The 17,363-nt window shown below is 40.4% G+C and overlaps 2 protein-coding genes across 3 annotated transcripts in view; one reads left to right on the plus strand and one right to left on the minus strand.

Moving 5' to 3' along the window:
• The window catches only part of LOC129180940 (RNA polymerase II elongation factor ELL2), a 44,695-nt gene extending 35,260 nt beyond the window's left edge, over positions 1–9,435 (minus strand). For both annotated transcript variants that reach the window (XM_054775349.1, XM_054775347.1), the window contains exons 1-2: positions 9,294–9,435; positions 4,616–4,663 (exon numbers count right to left, since the gene is read on the minus strand). In XM_054775349.1, the coding sequence (XP_054631324.1) occupies positions 4,616–4,663; positions 9,294–9,431 (186 nt within the window). In that variant the 5' untranslated portion in view covers positions 9,432–9,435. The remainder of the gene's footprint in view (positions 1–4,615; positions 4,664–9,293) is intronic.
• Positions 9,436–13,020: 3,585 nt separating this feature from the next.
• fkbp16 (FKBP prolyl isomerase 16) overlaps positions 13,021–17,363 on the plus strand; it is a 44,183-nt gene continuing 39,840 nt past the window's right edge. Inside the window, exons 1-3 of the mRNA XM_054775350.1 lie at positions 13,021–13,810; positions 14,166–14,335; positions 16,051–16,139. Coding sequence (XP_054631325.1) covers positions 13,393–13,810; positions 14,166–14,335; positions 16,051–16,139 — 677 coding nt within the window. The 5' untranslated portion in view covers positions 13,021–13,392. The remainder of the gene's footprint in view (positions 13,811–14,165; positions 14,336–16,050; positions 16,140–17,363) is intronic.

Here is a 17,363-nt window from a genome sequence, read left to right on the forward strand (position 1 = left end):
ACACCTAAGTTATTGATTAGCAACAGGCTAACCAGGGGTGTCCAACCAGTAGCTCGGGAGCTACCAATAGCTGCCTAAGGGTCAAAGAATATTTGCTTCCACTCTCGTCATTATGCCTCTATTGAAAGACAAATTACCACAAACTAGCATAAAGACAATGACCTCACAGTTTGAGTGGAGATCTGCTTTGTAAATAAAGTACAATTGAAATGGTGACAGTCATATAAATAAAACGCAAAGAGCTCACCTCTACTTTCTTTTTGTCCAAGTAACTCTAACAGTGCTGGAAGTCGAGAGCAAACTGCGCTAGAAACAAATGTAGATGAACATTTTATTTTGTTTGTTGATGTTTTTGTATAAAATGTGAGTTGTGGATACCAACATTTTGTTACTGTTCTGGCAAAACAAGCTTATTAAGTTTGTTTTGGTTGAAATGAGCTATGAAAATAAATTTTACAAAAAGGAGTAGCTCTCTGCCATTCTCATTTAGTAAAAGTAGCTCTCATAAGAAAAAAGGTTGGAGACCCCTGAGCATAAAAACTGATTTTTATAAAAAAGCAACTCGGATACAGCATCAGTAAAGTTAGAGATTAAAAATTAGATTACCGCAATTAAAAAAATACAGCACTAAATATGACTGCAATACATTTTAGGCTATTGATTTTTTATTAATAATCCTTTTTTATTTAACACCCCTAATATTTACCTTCAAGTATTTAGTGTTGGTTAGATTACCATTTTCGTAGTGTAAACTGTGTTTGGAGCATTATGATGTGGTAAATGTCTATAAACCAACTTATTATGAACTTTTTTTACACTGCTCCAGTCATCATAGCATCCCTCAAAAAGTCATTGTTCATCCTCTTGACCACAATGATGACAGAGGGGTTGACTAAAAAGGTCCTCCTTTCACTGTGTGGGATCCCATGAACATTGTTCCTAAAATACATACAAGCAGTGGGACTTAGCTTAACACTTCTAGAAGAATAGATCGGCATGTGCCATTTCAAAGAACACGTGCGACAACTCTCCCTCTCGCTGCGATTCCGCTGCGGCAGGGTAGTTCTAAAACCACATTCCTACAATTGTTATTCTGATTAGCTTCAAGACGGGAGGGTGGGGGGTGTTAAAAAATGACGAGTGCATGTGCGCATACAGTACACACTGTGCAAAAGCCTCATTTACAGTGTGCAGCAAAGCGATGCAATTGGCAGGAGGGGGATACAATCTGTGCAAAGCATGTGTGTGTATGTGGTGTGTGTGAGGTAGAGGGCCCCGATGGTGAAATGGCACAATAATCAAGAGGGCGGGTGGGGGTGGGGTTGGGGGATGTTGGTTATTGCACATTCACACACACAGTCATCGTCAGCATGTATCTAAGAGTACCACTCAATTCCCCTCAGCCTGACTGCCGGTGCCTTTGAGTAACAGCTGCAAACATAACGACACACAACTGCAATTCAATGATTAAACACTCCTGTTGCAAGCTCACCATACAGTATTGATTTTTTTTACAACGTTAACCAAAAAAAACACGCTAACCAGGGCGGACGAGGTTGCACTGTATAAATTTAAATTTGAATGTTTTTTAAACAAAATAAAACATCTAATGTGATGGGGACACAAATGGCACTGAATTGTATGAATGACACAACTACTGTAGCTTGCGATCTAAAGAAAGACAAAATGATGTCAGATATGGGCAATCATGCAGTATATTTCTAATCAATACAACAGCAACAAATCACTGAGGGAGATTCTGTCATGTTGTTATAAATATATGCAGAACTCAAATTTATCATTCGCTAATTGACACGATACAGGACAATTTTTCCCTATAAAACGAATTTTTCCCTGTAAAAGACATCTTATATTTGGGTCTTGGGATTTACATCCACAAATCAGGATGTGGCACCGAATGACTTCTCCCCAAACAAGTAAAGGCTTTTCTTCCGTTCACTCACACACACACACACACACACACACACACACACACACCTGTGAAAAGTGTCTCAGATGTTGTTAGCAAACAACAGAGGAGGAGTTATGATGCTAATTTAAAGGAATACTGCACTTTTTTGGAATTTTGCCCATCATCCACAATCCTTATGTGAAACATGAACACATATTTCTTTCCCTTTTCTGTGCGTTCTAAAAAGAGAAAACGAGTTAGCATGAGCCGCCGGCTAACACTGCACGTCATGGGACCTCTAACAACATTTTATCGTTTTATATACATGCTGTGATCATGCATTAACAGTTACATTGATGATAACATGTAATACTTACAGTATCTTGCCATATTTTGATGATTTAAAATATTACCGGAACTTCTTACCTAGGCGCAATGATGTCACAGAGCCCACTGATCGGAACTAACGCTACTTCCATCAACAACAGTAACATAGAGTGTGTGTGATTGCTATTAGTAATCATGGCAGATTTTCGTGAGAGCCGCCGACTACCTTTGGACAAATGAGGAACCAGAACCTTATCTTTTTGAGCCTGAATAGAATATATAATATACAGTATACACACATAGTCCATCTAGCTCTGTACAAACAAAACATGGAATGTGGGCTAATACTTTACACATCAGTTGTGTGTTCGTAGCTGCTCATATGCTTGTTCTTGTTTCTCAGTCAGTACTTTTTGGCTTATTGCCACAAGCTTCAACAATACACGGGCGAGGCATGATTTAAAACCGAGCGTTAACTTTTCAAAACAGTACCAGCACCAGTAGGTACTCTTACCTCTCCGGAGTGGCTTGAGGCGTTGAGAGTGACGCTGAGATGTCCAATGGTTCTCAATTATTTTCTGTCATGTCACCCCGAGGGGACAGAGTTTTTTGTAGCCCCCCAACCCCTACATGACCACATGACACCTCACCGGTGCACCCCGCTATTTGAGAAGCACTGCCATAGTCTTAATGGCCACCGTTAAATGCGTCCACTTCGAATTGAAGTCACAGTTGTTACGAAGCTCGTACACTATATGGGTTGCTCCAGCGAAACAAGCCGTGTTACTAGCTAGCACTGAGAGGGAATCCTCACTGGGATGTGAAATTCCTGGCTATGGGAACGCAGAGCTGCTCTGAATATATTCCTTAATCCCCCATTGATGATTTCAAAGTCCACAATTTCACTTTCAAACGTTGCGCTCCTTGCACTGGTTTGACTCTCATTTTGGTCTCATTGCATCACCTTTTTTCTGCCCCCTTTCCACATGTAAGAAATTGATCAGTTCACGCTTTATTTATGTAATCATTTGTAAGCAGCCATGCCCACTACGATAGTTTGGTAGTAAACAGTGATGATTTAATTGCCTGATCACAAGTGTGGTGTACACTTTACAATAATCAGGCTAAACGCCGCAGGGTCAGTCACAGAATAAGGCCTACCAAAAAACCTCAGCATGCTATTTCTCCATAGGCACCCGGGCCCCTGATACCACAAGGCCCTGGATAGATGCCAAAACAATGATTTGAAGAAATCCTTTGGTTTTTGGTGGGCCCTGGATGTGCTCCTTTTTAAAGGGAAACGTGACAAGGAGTTCCGAGGACAAAGATCACAAGCGGCAAATCAGTCAGTCAGGAACTTTTCATGTGCTCCTCATGATCTATTGAACATTTCTGGAAAAGCTGGATACAAGTAAATAGTCATTTAGGATGAAGTCTTGCCAAGCCTCCAACCTGCAGACACAGATACTGCTTATCCTCTTGCTGTGTTGTATGCCCGACTACCATGTTCACCAACAACCTCCCCCCACACTAACGGCTTAATCTGGCCTCCCCACCACCAATGGATTCCGCTCTCTCATTAATGCCCAATAGCCTAGCTCAGGGAGTGTCGTCAAAGGGAGGGGAGAGTCTAGAGCTTGAATTTCTCAAAGCAATTTGAATATATAATGCGCCAGTTGAGATATAATCACCAAATCCTATTCAATGATTAAAGCACACTTTACATGTTCTCTCTTAACATACTTTATACTGGAAGCACCATATGCTAATTAGCTACTCATTTTATGTGTACATGTATTTTTAGGTGTTTGGATATTTTTTTGCATGCTTCCAGAGAAGAATTCCGTCGCTCTTGTGCAATTACTGTAAGTCAGAGCTTTCATGTCTGCACACATACAACAGGCATGAAGGCATGGGGCTCCCTGGGGTTCGCCGCTTCTATACCCCCCTCCCTGAACAAAGCTTCCCCAGTTGCAGGCCTGACCCAGTAACCTGGCGAGCAGCCTGGGGGTATAGTATACCCTGTCTATGGGCCTGTGGGAGCACACACGGCCAGTATTTGTGTACACAGCAAAGTCACTTTCGTCCAGGCAATCGGCTCTTGCAGGGATTAGGGGGACTTCTTTTAGAAGTGGACGAGTGTGAGGTAAATGTGAAGCAGCCAGCCAGACAGCGCTCTGGGAGGATCTTTCTTTTTTGCTGCTCCTTCATAGGAATGTCCTCTTGCAAGATATTTGTCACTGAATGCTTGAAGAAATAACATCCCCCTAGCACTTAAAGCAGTGAGTTCACGTTTTAGATAATCGCAAACATGACCAGAAGTAATTTGTGAATTCAATTTCTGATGCATGAGAGAGTGTATGCAATTGGACTTACCCCCTGGCTCCCCTTGAAGCAAATAGATGGCTGATTGGATAGTGATGCCTACAAAAGAGAAGAAGTCACTGATTTAGTGATCTAGGCGACAGCTTATGATACTTTGCCACTGGCAACAATGTTACAATACTCAGAATGTCATTGTCTCTGCAGTCTGGCCAGTTTACTGTTATTTCATAGATGACTACTGCGTCTTTTCCTCTCCATAGTACAAGCTCGACTCTATTCTTGAGTAGACGTAACTAAAAAAAGCTAACTAACAACAATGGACGAAAAGGACAAGCTCTTGTATTTACTCCTTGACATATAGTAGTAAATTGCGGTAAGGAGAAAAATTTGATCCAATAGGAGACTGAGGGCAGACTGAGTGAACAACATAAAAATGTGTGAAACATTTACTACACATACTGTGTTGCCTGTGATATATATATATATATATATATATATATATATATATATATATATTTTATTTTTTTTTTTTTAGAAATACACCACATGGTAGCACTGTCACAACATAAGTTGGATTGACTTGAAATTTCTCACACACCTAATACGTTCTGCAAACACCCACTGTCACTTTAGGGTGTTTAGCCGAATCGCCACGAAATTTTTAAGGGACTGACAAGCACAAGTCTAGGTCAGGATAACAAACTCTGCTGGTCAATAATGGTCCTGCAAATTATTGTTGCTAATAGGTATTATTGACAACATTTTTTCATAATAATGAGAGTACATCGTATCAACACCAATAAATTTTAATTTTGAAACAGTTTTTAACATTGTAATTGGAATGTCAAGCGTTTTAAAATAAATTAAACAAACAATATACAAAATTAAACAAACAAAAAAAACCTCAATGAAAATAAAATACACTCTGTCTCTGTTAAGAAAAAAAACCTCCAATAAAAAGCACACACACACACAGTTATGCAGCATATTGTTAAACTATGTACTGTATGTATGTATGTATGCTGGCTCACGAGGCTAATTTGCTGCTAGCCAAGGTAGCCCCACCTACACGTACAGGGAAAAATAGGGGAGGAGACGACAGGAGGGTTCACTCTTTCCGTTCATTCCACTGTAGCACCAATGCGCACAGACAGCTGCAAAGTGAACCCTCTTGTCATCCAGCCTGAAAGAGAGACGAGGTATACAAAAACAAATGCATGTGCATGTCAATTTATCGAGGCCGGCAAAAATGAGCGAAGTTTTATTAAATCGTTCGATTAATCGATTTATCAATTTTGTGACAGGCCTACACATGTCTGTGAAATCTGAGCAAGATTGGTTGATAAACATGGCCGCCATCAAGCAAAACGTCTTTGCAGAGGGACAGGCGGGACTTGGCAACTAATTGCCCATGAGTGATTTGTCAACAGTTGGTAGCATGTTTTCCAATGCATTTTGAGCACAACCCATAGTGGGTGGCACCAATGTTGTGTGACCTGCTGCCAATGGTTGAAAAACCCTGCAATGAGAAAACATTGCAAGAATCCCATCAAAATACTGTTTGTTAAAGGAAAACTGCACTTTTTTTGGAATTTTGCCCACCATCCACAATCCTTATGCAAGACATGAACGCACGTTTTTCTCTTTCTGTGCGAAGCTATAAAAACAGATCAAAAGTGTCAGCTAATTAATGCAGGTAATGGGACACACCTATTCTGCGTACTAAGCCCGCTATTAAAACAGCTCGAAAAACCTCCAACAACGTTTTATCATTTTATACTCATGCTGTGACCACGTAGTAACAGGTACATTCATGATAACATGTAATACTTACAGTATGTTGCCGTAATTTGGTCGTTTTAAGCATTACCGGAACCTAGCGTTAGCTTTTCCAAATTCAAAAACAAAAACACAGTAGCAGTGGCAGCAGCTCCAATATGTAGTGTTACCTTTCGGTAGTGGCCCGATGCGTTGTGAGCACGGCGCTCTGAGCAAGTGTGTAGTGAAGCTAGTCGCTAGCTAGTTTGGTCTGGCAAGGTGTCACTACACCAATAAAGTAGTTCTTCATTCTTAACAACGATAATAACAATGTCACTGTAGCTAGGTTAATATGCAGGTCACGTTATGTGAATGGAGCGTTTGCTGACTGTTTTTGGAGGTTTTTTCAGAAGGCTTCAGAAGCAGAATAGTTGTGTCCCATTATGTGCATTTTAGCTGCCTCTTTTTGCCTGTTTTCATATATTTAGAATGCACAGAAAAGAGAATGACGTGTGTTCATGTTTCACACAAGGATTGTGGATGATGGGCAAAACTCCAAAGTGCAGTTTTCCTTTAAATTACTAGTCCATGCACTAATGCACTACTAAGTTGTACTTTTTGCTTGTACTGCTAACTAACTAACAAAAATGAAGTTACTATGAAAACATAGCATCGTTGAGGACTACACAATAACATCAAAATGTCACCATTTGCATCTCAGAACTGGTTTTGTGTGTGGCTCAAGCTCTACTTTGATGACAAGACAAGATAGTTTAGGGATAGGCTACGGCACCTGCTGTTGAAATGAGAATATAAGAATTAAAAAAAAGAGGAATTATCATGACATATCATCAAATTTTATCCCACCCTTTCTTGTAAACCTGCCAATGTTGCATTTCTGAAGCCGTCTGATGATGCGTGATGAGTAAACCTTCCTTTGCGGTAAATGCCAAAAAATGTGGCTAACAATTTGCCAATTTCCCATTCAAGCACTGACCTCCCGACTCCCAACGTGTCAAATCTCTGCATCCAATCCGAGGGTTTGTGGGCCTAATCTTGCCAGGAATGCGTGTGATTAATCAGTCTACAGAAAACTTTGCTCGTGTCAGTTGTTTGCGGGGGGAGGGGGTGGGAGGAGAAGCAGCGAGCGGTTGCAGCTGATTTCTTCACTAAATGATTAAGAGAATAAGGGCCACGGTGGATCCCCGAGGACAGAAAAACCTCCTTCTGAAACCAATTATATTTCATTAAAAGGCTTCTATTTTTTTTTTACAAGTGGATCTGCCATAAGCCAACTAATATTTTCCCCTTGCCCCCTACTGATTAAGAAATATTACAAAAATTTAAAAAAAAATGTACTTTGCCTTTGAGGCAGCATGATAGATGGTTAATAGGATGAGGCTATTATCTGTGAAGTACAGCTGTGCCAGTGATTGACAGGGCTTTTAATTTATTATTAATGGTTTGGGGGAAATGTCCTCCCTGTTGGGGAGCATTGTTCTGATTTTCTTCCCTGCCATTCAGCTCGATATTGCATGGAATAAAAATACAAGGACCCATAAGAAACGTCTTAATTGTTATAAAATTAGCTTAAGGTTTACTACAAGGGAATAAAGAACCTTATTAAAGATCGGATAGAAAATGCTGTAAATAATAAATATACAAATAATAAAATACAATTTAAAATAATTATATATAAACTTATAAATATATTAAAAACATGTTTATTTCTACATGATTCAAAGAATGTGTTTAGTTAATTTTTTTAGTTTTAAGTGAATTTGGGGATGTGCTAAGTTGCATTATTTAACAAAAATCTACATTTAAAATTAACGAAACAAAACAGTGTCCATAAACTGACAGAATAATGTAAAATATTACCAAGTGAGTGCATTATTGCACAGCCTGAAACAGTAAACAGCTGTACACTTCAATGTTGTGGTCATTTTCAGCTCCACTATTGAGTTTTAATGCATTATTTACACGCTATTGATTAATCAATTAGTTGTGCATGTTTTACACATGCTTTAATGGAGATCTAATTAGGGTAATTTGCATAAAATAATACACTTGTCTCCTTTGTGGGCACACATTTAAATGTATTTTCTCTACTCTGTTCAGGGACTTGGCAAACTTTTTTTTGGAAAGGCACTGTTTAGTTTAGAGCTTTGTGCTTCACAGCCCAGTGAGTCCCAGTGAGCTGGGCACACTTCCATTGGTGAGAAGGGCAAAAAGACAAACAATAATACACACTAGATCCCAGCTACAAGTGCCACCCAGAGAGCAGCCATCGCCACATCCCATTCCCGCTTTCCATACACATTGTTAAAACAGACTTTTAAAATATAAATACTGTACAAATGTTAACCCTAAAGGAACATCACAAAAAATACTTTACATTCCTGACTGTATTAGCATGCACTACTATATGTTGGCAGACTACAATACATCAGTGTTTATGGAGGCAATAAAGTAATATTCCCTTGTTTGGTAATGTACAAAAATATTCCTCATGACTGACATGTATCCACCACTCATTTAGGTAAAGACATTTAGGACATAAACCTCTTGTCATATGGCAACTTTTTAGGGGGTTGGTGAGGGGGCGGGATTATTCCTTGGTAAACAAGCACAATTCCAAATTAGATCGGCTTTTCTTTCTGCTGAAAACAAATTGTTTTGATGGTTTATGAGAGAATCTGATCAAATCCCTACGTTCGTCAAAGTATTGAGTGCTCTGCTATGATCCAAAATAAGCCAGGCGCCCGTTTATTTATCAGGGGAAAAAAACTGAGCACTCTTTTCTCCCAGGACATTTTCACTAATGTAGTTTTAATTTTCTCTCTGTCACTATAGGAAGAAAATTACTTCCTGGCAGGAATTTTACAGTTCCTGGACTTTGGGAAGCGATTTAAAAAAAAAAAAAAAAAAAAAGAGGAAAAAAACATGTCAAGCAGCTGACTTGTCTTACCTTGAGGTTCTGGAAGGCTTCGAGAGTCCGGATGGCGGTGTCAGTGAGTTTGACGTGATAAAGAGTTCTGCTGGGGGTGTTTTTGTTGATTTTGCCGCAGGAGAGCCCGTAGCGACGCTCCTGTCTCAGGGCTGCCATTTCTACAACTGAAGCCTGCTGGCGACATCCTACCATGTGACGTCACGACACGGGAGGCGGGGCCAGGCTCACACACGATCATGCACAGAGGCACGCACGCACCTTTAGTACAGCGACAACCTTTTTTTAACTTTCGTTTTCCAGCTCACACACGCCCTGTTGAGCCTAGCACGTCCTAGACTACATACATTAGGTCTTTTCATCTATTTTGCTCTTCCTAGCTGCAGACTAGATTGTGTTTTTTTTGTGCAGGGGTTTGTTCTTTGTAAACACTAACACACACACGCACACAAACACACACAAGCAGAAAGACAGACAGCACCAAGCCTTCATGGGACTTTTTTAAAACTACAAAATATAAGAAAACCACTACCGGCTAGCATGCACTGAATATTACCAATAGTGGTTTAAAAGAACTGATTGAACAAAACAAATGTCTATGTCTTTCACAATTACAATTTCAACATAGCCGGGCACTTGAATAACAAAATGTCTGCTGTTCATGGCTGTCAGTTACGACTGTCTCATAAACTTGTACATGTCCGCAGCTCATGCACAAACACACCATTCTGTTGTTACAATATGATAGCTGATGTTAGTAGGTAAACTTTGCCAAACCACTATCATTAGCTGACAACCAAGATAATAGGCATGTGTGTGTGTGTGTGTTACGTGGGGCGTGGCTTACATGTTTAAATGGGATATAAGGCTTGAAGCATGTTTTAACATTAGCACCACCCCAAGCAGCCTCGTAACCGTTGCAAACAGTCCCTGTAATAAAATTACATTGTATTAATGCATGCTGACATAAATTAGAAATTCCAAAGTATGACGCCGTAGTAGAGCCAAAAAGAAAAAAACAAGTAACTGTAATTACCAAAGTCAGAAAGTTGTGACAAGAAAGTGACAAGAAAAAAGTTGTAAAACTACTACAATAAGTTGCTCAATATCAATAATATTATGAGAACGAGGAAAAGGCTTCTTGAGACGTCATCTGTACTTCTGTGAAGAAGGTGTCGGACGTTTCGCTCCTCATCCGAAGAGCTTCGTCAGCGAAGAGCTTCGTCAGCGAACTGACGAAGCTCTTCGGATGAGGAGCGAAACGTCCGACACCTTCTTCACAGAAGTACAGATGACGTCTCAAGAAGCCTTTTCCTCGATGGACAACTCCTGTACGACTGAGAGCCTACACAGACGAATATTATGAGAAGAAAGTACAATAAAGTTGTAAACCTATAAGGAAAAAAAAATTAAAGCCATAAAATTAAAAGAAATGTGTTAAGTTACAGGAAGAAAATCATAAAACTACAAGAATAAGGTTGTAATGTTACAAGAACAAAGTTGTAAAACAACTAAAATAATGTGTTAGCATTACAAGGACTTAAGCTATGTGAATGAAGTTGTAAAATGAAGAGAAAAAGTCATCATTTCATGGGAAAAATCATTTTAAAGGGATAGTTTGGATTTCTTGACGAAGATGCAAGTGTCTTCATCACATACCCAAGAATGCATAGAAGGCAGTGCGCAGGGATACGGCGGGAGACAAATATAATGCTGAGCGATTTTTGAGGTCTGATTTTTTGGAGGAAGGGGAGGGGGGCTGGGTCGCTGTTGATGCACTGCACTGCTGATGGGGATGTCATACAACTTCATGCCAAAAAATCTGAACTATCCCTTTAACAAATGAATGTAAAAGTACAACACAATTGTAAATGCAACTGTCTTCATCAAATTAATATAAGTAAATATCGGTTAAACCAGGGGTTGGGAACCTTTTTGGCTAAGTGAGCCATGAAAGCCACATATTTTTCTGTGAGAGCCATATAATATTTTTTAACATTGAATACAACTAACTTTATTCTTTTTAATAACATTGTATGTTTAATAAAATACTTCTTACCATTAATGCAACTTCTGGTGCTGCATGGTTTTGCACCATACTCCGTATCTTTCTTTATTTTCGCCATCTTCTTCGTCAAAAGGGTTGGCGCTGCAGAATTATCTAGCTGACTATTTGATAAAAGAAGGGAAGTTTACTTGTTGACCTCTCAATGACGCAGGTAGGCTTCCACATTATCAAGTAATAATCAAGTTTTGTGTCTAACCCGGAAAATATTGTAAGGACAGCTGGCACTGGCTCTGGCCACCAGCATTGCGGTCGAAAATGCATGGCTGGTTAAAAATGTAAAAGAATGTGTTATGTTTTGAACATTAATTTTAACACTGTGATTTCTGTCATGTTTTACTTTAAAATGTCAGCGGAAAAAAATGAAATCAATTTTATCGTATTAAGAACTGCCAGAGAGCCAGATGCAGTCATCAAAAGCCATAGGTTCCCTACACCTGGGTTAAACAATAACCTAAATATTAGAAACAGCTGTACACCACTGAAAACTACTCCCACTATATTAAACATATTGTTAAATTATTATTTTGTAAAGCTTTGTTATTGGCTCGGGGCCGCACGGTGGTCTGGTTAGCATGTTCGCCACACAGTCACAGTCTGGAGATTGGGAAGACCTGGGTACGATTCTCCATTGGGCCGAGTTTGCTTGTTTGTGGAGTTTGCATGTTCTCCCAGTGCGTGCGTGGGTTTTCTCCGGGTACTCCGGTTTCCTCCCCCATTCCAAAAACATGCATGTTAGGTTAATTGGTGACTCTAAATTGTCCATAGGTATGAATGTGAGTGTGAATGGTTGTTTGTCTATACAGTATGTTCCCTGCGATTGGCTGGCGACCAGTCCAGGGTGTACGCCGCCTGTCGCCCGAAGTCAGCTGGGATAGGCTCCAGCATACCCCGCGACCCTAATGAGGAGAAACGGCATAGAAAATGGATGGGTGGATGTTATTGGCTCTCATTGTGACTCATAAAATGTGATATATTTTCCTGGATTTAGTGCAGTCTAGCAAGAACTTTATTTGAATTCCTGATAGCATTATGCAGCCGCCACACAGTCAATACTTGAGTATTTATTTGCTAGTTGTACATTACTATGCCTTTAAGGTTGTTCTGCCCAGTTTTGACCACATAAAAAGCAGACAGGGCCGCTTTTTTCCTCAGACTGTTCCTTCCCTGAGAACACTATGTGCACAAGTGCCTGACTGAGGGAACGATTTAAAAGTAACACCAATGACAACATGTTCATTTTTTGTAATAATGTACGTTTTAATGGGACCAATTATTTTTGTGTGTGCAAACTCACAATGTTTCTTGAAATTCTGTCTAGCGTCATCGTCATAGCTGATTTTGAACAAACTCCCACTGGTGAAACATTTTTTATGACAGAAAGTACAGTATGTGCAAGGCTACATCATTTCCTGTGCAATCATTACTTCACTCTAATGGTGAGCAGCTTTTCTTATAACCGTAACACACAAACCTATGATGAATTGTGCGTTCAGCCGTCACATCCATGTCGTAAACACACTGCATGTAAAAAAAAAAAAAATCAAAAGCAAATTAGTTTATGTTCTCTGACATCTTATTGGTCGAATGCATTCATGGAAACAGTATTATGGGGCAGTCATTAAGAAGCTTACAGACGTTCTGGCAGATTAGTTTTTTTTTCTTCTAATCCCGTAGATTAGCGCAAGCCTGCTGCCCGAGAGTGTTTTGTCGTGCTGTACCGTTTCTTTGCATTGATCCTTTTTTTGTACTGTATGTGTGTCTTTGCAGCATAACTAGAGGATGTAGTGGACGCCAGCAAGGGAGAGAGGAGGTCAAAGTGCATTCTGACTGCAGACTGCAGAAAAAAAGATGCAGATGACGCCAGGATTTTGGGATGCATCTGGAATTAATAAAACGCTGCGTGTATTTTTTGTGAATATTACATCATGGGAATATTCTAGTGCTTTTGGAAGGGTGTAGGCATTTCAGCGCAGAGTGACAACCTGACTTACACCTGTGAGGGTCAACTAATTTTGGAGAGCAGATGGTGTCCACCGCTCTCTGAAAGGGGAAATGGAACCAGAGCATTGTGAGGAGCACAAGGTGGTGGACCTTCGGGTGAAAGACGCCACACTCGAGCTCGCAGACGTGGTCGGACATAGTGTGCTGCCCTGTGGTCCTGATGAGGGATGTGAGGAGCTGTGTACCAGCAACAAGGAGGATGATGAAGGAGACAGTAAGAACACTGAGACCACATGCTCCACTGATCCTAAAGGAGAAGGCACGGGGGCGCCAAGATGCCAAGAGCACAGGAAGCTGAAGAAGACAAACAGCTGGAAGATGGTGCGATTCCAAGATCCATCCATGGAGGATGATGTGCTGGAGAGGGACAGCTCAGTAGAGAGTCTCTTTCCAGAATATGCCCTGGAGGAGTGGACCATGACCTCCTTTGAAGAGCTGTTTGTGAAAGAAGACTGGCAGGACATAACAGGTAGGAGACCCTACAGTATTACTGTGTTGGCATGTCCTGTAGCTGCAGAAAGCTGGGAAAGGCGGATTACATGAAAATGTACAGCTGTGTTCAGTTTGACAATTATATTTTAGTAGGGGTCCTCACTGTAACATTGATGTATGTACTGTTGGTTGCGGACAGGAACAAAAACTCACCATATACAATTTGAAGGAGAAAGCTGAACTTCTGGAATAGAGTTATGACAATTTTATGTTCAACTTAATCGCTATCATGCTCTGCCAGCATGCATTGATGGAACCCAAAAAGACTGTTTCCACACAAAAAACATCTTACTGACTGATTGACCTTCTTTCTTTACCTGCATGTACTTTAGAGGACCGACTGTTGAGGAAGAAGGTGCTGGAGCCCGCAACCGCTGATGCCCAGAGTCCCACCTGGGGCCAGGAGGTCACTGTGAAGATGCAGGGTGTCCTGGAGGACCGCACTGTGGTGGAGAAGGACTGCAAGTTGGTGTTTGTTATTGGAGAAGGAGATGTGAGCCAGGTAATGACTACAGAGAGCTTTGATTTACATCACAGAGGTTACATGTTGATATTTCTGCACTGTGGTATGTTAAATAGTGGGAAAATATGCCCAAAGGTCAGCCATCTTGGTGGACAAAGTTACATTCAGGTACATCACCATTAGCGCTAATAGAGTTACTGGTATTCCAGAGGAAGAATGTTTTTTCCATGCTGCCATGGGGTTTGACTAACCAAATATCATTCCTTGCCCTACAAAGGACTACTGTTGCTTTGAATGTTTCCAGGTAACACTTTGAAACATTTGTTATTGCGGGAAACCCTCACTTCCTTGAAAGAAACTAGGCCTGGCTTTCACTTCAAGTGCTTACCTGAAGTGTTTACCTGAAGATTATTATGTGTGAACTGAATAATTTTTCATGTTCACTGACCTTCTGCACTCTGCATTGCACTAAAAATGTATCGGTTGTATCTACTGTCAAACGAGTTAGGTAGTGAGCTAACATCATTGCTAACGACCTAACAAATTACAGTAGCTACCTGTTTAACTATCTAGCTAGCTATACTGTATTCAGTATCTGTCAAAAGAGGTATGTACCTACACAGTTATCCAGGGTGACCAAACGTCCTGATTTCCCAGGCCATGTCCTGTTTTCACGTCCTGTCCTGGCCGTCCGTTTTTTTTTTAAGAAAGTGATGAACATGTCCAGGTTTTCATTGGGCCCTTAAATTGACCAGTACGAGGGCAATCTGCTGCATGCGACGTAATCCTTGAGAGGTTGCGTGTGGGCGTCTTTTTGATTTAGTGTTGCCAAAAAATGCAAAAAGCCAAAGAATAATGAAAACATCTGCACAGATATGAGTTAATCTACTGGCGTTTGTACTGGTAAATATTGTAAATATTGGCTTAATTCCAAAAGTTAACAGACACATGTCCTCTGTTTTGGAATCATTTTCGTGACGTTTTTTGAACGTTTTTTTTCTTTGAAATTTGTGTAATTGTTTATAGATAGTTTTTTGTAATATAGCAATTTTCTTCCCATACAGAGGAGGCATACATTAAATGTGTTGAAATTATAAAGCATCTTTGAGCAAACTTTAAGTATTATTTGAGTATCTCTTTGCCGAGCCAAGTGTCCTGGTTTTTGGTAATCAAAATATGGTCATCCTATATTTACCTGCCTACCTTATCCTCCCTACCAACCAAATTAACCTAACTAGCTATTTACCCACCAAGCTAGTTATGACCTTTTTAGGTACCCTTACAACCTAAGAACCTACTAAAACTAGCTAGTTAATTACTACCCTTGTTAAAAACCAAATTACCTAGTACTGACCTATCCACCATTATTGATCTGTCTATTGATCTATGAGTCAGCTACCAAGCTAATAAGCTACATATTTTCTCAGGTATCCTTACAACCTAAGAACCTACCTACCTACCAAGCTAGTTAGTTAGCTACCACCCTGCTAGCTACCTAACTACCTTTTTATCTATGTATCTATCCATCTATCTATGTGTTAGCTGTCAAGCTAATTAGTTATTAGTTAATTACTGAGCTAGCTATTTTAGCTATTTAACTAGTTAGCTACACACAGTACCCACCTGTCTGTTTATCTATCAGTTAGCGACCTAGCTAGATAGCGATCTATCTTTGCAGCTACCGACATAGTAGTACTTGTTCTTAGGCTACAAGTTTACCTGTGCAGTAACACGCTGCTGTAATGTGTGCGCAGGCGTTGGAGGAGTGTGTGCTATGCATGCACAGGGGCGAGATCACATTACTGCTGGCAGATTCACAGTATGCATATGGGCTTCTGGGAAGGTAAGACTTGTGCAGCTGTTTATGGTAAACGTCAAGGCGACGGTCGTCTTTAAAAAAACAAAAACAATTATTGGCGTGATATTGGGCCTAGGCTCAGGCCTGCTGTACCTGTTGCTGTGGGGGCAGCCTGTTTTTCCAGGGCAGCGAGGTTAATGAACCATAAACAGGAGCAGATGGCTTCTTTCAAGCCCCATTGAGAGGCTGCCTATGTTTGTAACCTCCCAAACTATGGGAGGACACCGCTCATGTTACAACCAATGGCTTGGGTTTATAACCTTTACAGGACCAGTATAAAAACAGCCCACGATGATGTGACATGGATGAACATATTTGTTTAAAATTGCAATGTTTGCTGTAGATAACCTCACAAGATTAGGTCAAGACAATAAAACCGTACATTGATTTGATGGCATAACAACATATGACACAGAAAAACAAAGTTAAGCAGAGAGTTGTTGATTATCTCGTTGGCTTGGTCATAAGCAACCTCATTTTGGCTGTTTACTTCATCTTAAAAGTGAAAACCTCAAACATGAGCTGGTGTTTAAATCCACTGACATGCATTACAGCAGAGTAAACATGATTAGGTGATTTCAGACACTCTGCCATTATTTATGTGCTGGAAGTGCACAGCAGCCCTCCGGTCCTGTTAAATGAACATGTTGCCGTAAGAGCTGAATCAAACCAGAAAATGGCGGTAAATGTGCGTTTTCGGTTTAAGCACACGAGAGTAATGCACAAAAAGAAAAAACAGATGCAATTTTACAACCGGTAGTGCATGTGATAATTGCCTTCAACATCGTGTTCTCAACTTTGTGCTTTTAGAGACATTTGTGTGAGCTAGCGCTGTGAGTGTGTCATGTCCTGTGTTCATTGTGATGGCACACAAGGTGAGAAACACTGTAAGATGCGTGCCAGTCCAGTAGTTGGAAATGAAGTTTTAAGAAGAAACACTGCTTGTCCTCCCCATTGAAACTGTCTTTTGAATATTCTTCGTCCAACACTGTTGTAAGACATGCACATGGCATCAGAAATGTGACCAGACAAGACAAATAATCCACGAGCAGATTGTTTAAATTCACATGTGAGTGGAATACTCTGCATGTGCACTTTGTACGTCCCACATGCACAGATTTAATGACTACGAGCTCTACATAATGCCACATAGTCAGTGGCGGATGTAGCAATTTTGGGGCCTGAGGCGAACATAGCCAGGGGCCCTCT

The sequence above is a fragment of the Dunckerocampus dactyliophorus genome, chromosome 5 (genome assembly GCF_027744805.1).
Source record: "Dunckerocampus dactyliophorus isolate RoL2022-P2 chromosome 5, RoL_Ddac_1.1, whole genome shotgun sequence".
Taxonomy (NCBI): domain Eukaryota; kingdom Metazoa; phylum Chordata; class Actinopteri; order Syngnathiformes; family Syngnathidae; genus Dunckerocampus; species Dunckerocampus dactyliophorus.